At 51.0% G+C, this 5,249-nt stretch overlaps 1 protein-coding gene across 1 annotated transcript in view; it reads right to left on the bottom strand.

Annotated features, from left to right (window-relative positions):
- Positions 1 to 5,082: 5,082 nt before the first annotated feature.
- CCDC42 (coiled-coil domain containing 42) overlaps positions 5,083 to 5,249 on the bottom strand; it is a 3,988-nt gene continuing 3,821 nt past the window's right edge. Inside the window, exon 7 of the mRNA XM_008935331.1 lies at positions 5,083 to 5,208. Coding sequence (XP_008933579.1) covers positions 5,083 to 5,208 — 126 coding nt within the window. The remainder of the gene's footprint in view (positions 5,209 to 5,249) is intronic.

Consider the following 5,249-nt stretch of genomic DNA (forward strand, 5'->3'; position numbering starts at 1 on the left):
CCCCCGGAGAGCAGAGGACAGCCGTGAGCACCAGCCTTGCTCGCTGATGCCCACGCCGATGGCAGAGCAGACTGCTCCACAGGAAGTGTTGACAGAGTCCACATTAAACCAATAACAACATCTCAGTGTGCTGGGGATTTTCCATCAACAAGAGGCAAAACAGACTGCAGATTTAGCCAATACTTTAATCATCTCTTCTCTGTGCCGAGAGAAAGAAATCTTACCCAAAAAACCCACCCAACCCCCCAAAATACAATGCAAACAAATATAAACCCTGCAATTCCCTGAGGAAAAGGCAGATTAGTGACACAACCCCCTTTTTTATTATACACAGCACCACAGAACTGAAACCCTGATACCTGATGAGGTAATTTTAGTCTCTGCATCCATATCCCACGGCATCATGAGTCACATCACTTCCGCTTTGCCCAGGAAAGCGAGTAGGATCATCGAATCCCAGACTGGGTTGGGTTGGAAGGAACCTTTAAAGGTCGTCCAGCCCAATCCCCCTGAACTCAGCAAGGACATCTGCAACTAGAGCGGGTTGCTCAGAGCCCCGGCCAACCTCCACTGGAATGGTTCCAGGGATGGGGCATCAACCACCTCTCTGGGCAACCGGAGCCTCGCCATCAAAAATTTCTTCCTTCTCTCTAGTCTAAATCTCCCTCTTTTAGTTTCAAACCATCCCCCCTTGTCCTGGTGCAACAAACCCTGCTAAAAAGTCTGTCCCCAGCTTTCTGACAGGACACTTCAATGGTAATTAAAGAAAGGCTACAAGAAGATCTTCCCAGAGCCTTCTCTTCTCCAGGCCGCACAACCCCAACTCTCTCAGCTTGGCTTTGCAGCAGACGGGTTCCAGCCTGAAGATCATTTTTGTGGCCTTAGAACAGAGGGGTCAGGAACTGCAGCTTTGTGATGCACAGCACACTCTGCTCAGGCACTGGGTCCTGCCATCTCCTCTGCTGCTGCCAGGGTCCCTGAGCCACAGAATGGCTCAAGAAGGGGCGCATGGTGGATAGTCCAGGAAACCTTGGCAATCCTGATGGTCCCCTCTCTGGAGCAGGACAATAGGACCAGCACAGCTCCAGCTTGGCACATTCTAGAATCTTGCAGGTGATGTGAGCAGAGCTTGTCTTCTTGCAAGGCTGAGGATGCCCTGGTTGGCATTGTGTTAGCTTAGAAGAGAGAGCTTCCTTCCTTTCCAGCTCCTCAGGGCAAAGGAAGAGGAAGGATGAGATTACTTTCATAGGCTGGAGCAGCCACCGTCTGTCCCCTGTACTTCTAAAACCCGCAGTTCCCCTTCCAAGTAAGTCTGACCAACAGTCTCTTCACCCCAGTCATGACAGTGTCAGTGCACACTTGGGGTACCACTTTGTCCCCCCAGATGGTATTCCACGGGCACCATCTCTCGCAAATGCATCTTTAGGGGCTCCTAGTCACGTGAGGAGGTGTGAGGAAATTGGGTTATTTAGGTATCTTGTAGCCAGCCAGGGCACAACCTGTACCCCATAAGCTGGCCAGGGCGTCTCCAGTAGACTCACAAGTACAAGGACACTGAATCATTTAGAAAGTCAAACAGTGCTGTTGTGGTGGTCACATCACTCTGAGTGTGCTGCTGGCTGCGAAGACCACTAGCCATGGCTCAGAGAGGAATAAATCTCAGGCTCAGGCATGGAACAGTTAGGGAAACACCTTCTTGTTATGCCTTCCCACCTTGGAGAAGGCTGGAGGCAGCATCTGTTGTGTGTCCTCTCCTCTGTCCTTCCAGTGACTTGGTTGGGTCTAATCTAGGCACAGCTTTGTCCCACCACCCTGCTCATGACAAAGACATCTGGCAGGTCTATGGGGATAGCTCCTTTCCCCTTCAGCTTGGCCTTAGAGTGGAGCTGTAAGGGACATGCTGAGTGTGATGTTCTGGCTGACAGATGAACAGAAGAAAATGCATTGAAACAGATCAGGAAGGGCCTGGCTGGACCAGCTTGTCTCATTGTCCTTCTGTCCTGTGCTGAAGATTCCACAGAACTCAGCTCAGATAGGAGACGAGTCTCCAAACTGGCAGCATTCAGTGTCCAGAGGACTTCAGGAAACCTGGCACATCAGTCTGTCCTCTCCATAAGCCCAGCCCGGGGGCAGCTGTACCCTCAGACCATCACTGGCAGAGTGGCAGGCTCAGAACTGCAGCCCCTCATCTTCCTCAGCAGCTGAGCATTGCTGCTCCTCTCCCATTAGCTCCCATCAGCTGCCACCAGTGAGATGCATCGAGGTGGGTGAGAGGGTGGCCGTAGGTGGGAGGAAAGGGGACAGCTGAGTCACCTCTCAGGGTGGGTGTAAATGCTCCTGGTCCCTTTGGATACTTCACTGCCGAGAAGAGATGCAAGGGCACAAATGCACGGTGTCATCTCTGCTCAGATGAGTCACGGATTGACTCTTCAAGTGCAGGCAGCAGCTCTTGGTATCATCACTAGTGCTTCCACAAGACATTTACCAACCTCTGGGACCCCTGAGGGCCCCCAGCAGTGTTCAGTTTCTCGTGCTTGGGTTTGTTTTTTTTCTCTCTGTCTCTTGCTGCTGCTGTGTGTTTGGTCTCACTGAGGAGTAAGGAAGGCCAGCATCCAAGGACGCTGATGCCTGCCAGGCGAAGCTCCCAGACCTAGCCCTGGCACAGAAATGTGCTGTCTCTGAGGAGGTGACATGCTCCTCATAAGGCTGAGCACTGAATTACTCCATGTAAACAAAAAGAAATAGAGTTGCTTCCCGTTGAGAAATTGGTTTTCACTGGGTTTGAAGTGCTCTGCGCCAGCTGCCTCTCAAGGCCACCTCTATGGTCCCAGCCATGGTGGAGAATGCACCCAGGCTGAAGGTGGCTGCTTGCTGGGGAAGGAGGCCCAGGCGTGGCAGCAGGAAGGGAATCTAAATCTACCCTCTCCCAGTTTGAATCCCTTACCCCTTGTCCTATCACTACAAGCCCTTGTAAAAAGTCTCTCCCCAGCTTCCTTGTAGGTCCCTTTCCAATACTGGAAGCCTGCAGTAAGTTCTCTCTGGAGCCTTCTCTTCTCCAGGCTGAACAACCCTAAGTCTCATCCTCTCCTTGTAGGAGAGGTGTTCCATGGTGGATCATGTTCTTTGCCCTCTTCTGGACCTGCTCCAAGAGGTCCACATCCTTCTTGTGATGGGGACTCCAGAGCTGGGTGCAGTGCTCCAGGTAGGGTCTCGCCAGAGTGGAGTAGAGGGGCAGAATCCCCTCCCTTGACCTGCTGGCCATGATGCTTTGGATGCAGCCCAGGACGCAGTTGGGGCTTTCTGGGCTGCAATCACACATTGTTGGCTCATGTTGAGCTTTCCATCAACCAGCACCCCCAAGTCTTTCTCCTCAGGACTGCTCTCAATCCATACTCTGCCCAGCCTGTGTTTGTGCTTGCTCACATACCACAGGGCTGTGTCCTGTTGGTGAGGATGTCCTCAGCCTGCTTCGCTGTCACCTTGGCTCCTTCCCTTGAGGAGCAGCCCACTCTTGCCCCTCTGTGCCAGTTATTATCCAAACGAGCAGAATGTAATCGTTCAAGTGTGGGCACACGGTGGCTGCATAAAGTTGCAACAGCTTTCACTTTTCCTTGCAAACTGCCACTCACCTCCCACTGCTCTGGGGATTTATTCAGAACATCCAGCACGTTGTGGCCTACACTTCATTTACATGCAAGGTTTAAAAAAAAAAAAAAAAAAAAAAAAAAAAAAAAAAAAAAAAAAAACTTTTTTTGAGCTTTTCTTCCACATATAGCAGCTGGGAAGTAATTACTCATGTTTTCTTCTGTGCTGGCATCACGCTGAGGACTCTGCACAGGGTCGTTTTCTGCTGATGGATGGTAACTTGCTAAGCTTCAGTGGCCCAACATGGGTCTGAGCTCAGAGGCTTGAGGGATATTGGGTTTTCTGGGTGAGTTCTGGCTGAGACCTGACCTAAGGTACTGTGTTTCTAATCAAGTTTATTCCTATGATCTTGAGCTTGCAGAGACAGCGACAGCAAAGACACAGAAGGAGAACCTTTGTGCTGGCTCCACACCCAGTGTTCCTACCCCAAATTCATCCTTCCCCTGCTTCCCAAACAAACAGCCAGCTCCAGCTTTGGGCTGTGTCTGCTCTCCTTGTGGCTCATGAAAGCAGAGATTTGGGGAAAGGAGGGGGTTCATCTGTGCCTTCTCCACTCTTGAAGGTGCTTGAGCAACCCCCAAGCATTATAAACAGGGACCAGCTGGGCTCAGATTTTTCTGGAGGATGAATTAGCTGAATCCACTCGCTCAGGAGAGAAGCAGCTACTGGAGAGAAGGGAGCAGAGCATGTGACCAGTGGTTTCTTGCCTCAAAATCTGTAGGCCTATGCCATGGGGTCCTTTGTGCATTAAAAGGTCCTTCCTATGAGACTCTGAACTTGGCCTGAACCCCACAGTGTGTCTCCAGAGCCATTTGTAGTCCGTGCTCTTGTATTCTTCCTACCAGTGCCCATGAGGAACAGCTAAATGCTTGGTGCAGTAGCTTGGGCAGGTTCATCCTTCACCTTTATCCATTCTCCACACTTTCCCTAACAGCCTGAGGGGGAAGGTGAGGTTTAGGACATAGCACATGGCCGTGCAGAGAACTCTACATCCACTGACGTGTTGGATGATGTGGTGGAAAATCTCTGAAGCTCTCCCAAAGCACAGTCCCACCAGCCTGTTGTGACATCCCTCTCAAACAGCTCGGAGCTCAGGCTGAGTGGGATGTCCACCCGTGAACTCTAGTACTAATCCCTGTTTGAGACTCCATTCCTGCCTCAGTCTGCTCTCCCCGTCTTGTGTGCTTTGCCGGGACACTTGTCTCCTGCAACCCCATGGGATGACCTTGTGGGATGGAACTGCTCTGATGTTTCCAGTCCTCCCAGGAAATGAAGAAACACTTTAAAATATTTGGTTATTTTTAATAGTATAAAAATTCTCAGCAAGCGTGCAGGACAGAAGAGCCAGAGAGGTACGAAACTTCACTGGTGCAACATATGGTGGAGACCACAACATCTGTAGGGCCCTCAGATCTCCTCGTTCCCTTCCCACCCTGCTTAGCCTTTGCTGGCAGAGAAGGTCATGTTGGCATGTTCCTTGTAGCTCTGTAGGTACTGCTGCTGGTGGTCCTTCTTTTTCACCTTCATAACGATGTCTTTGAGGTCACCGATGAGCTGCTGAATCTAGGGGTGAGAAGAAAGATGGCAGAGCTCAGAGCAGGAAT

This window comes from Merops nubicus, unplaced genomic scaffold (assembly GCF_000691845.1).
Source record: "Merops nubicus isolate BGI_N331 unplaced genomic scaffold, ASM69184v1 scaffold14812, whole genome shotgun sequence".
NCBI lineage: Eukaryota > Metazoa > Chordata > Aves > Coraciiformes > Meropidae > Merops > Merops nubicus.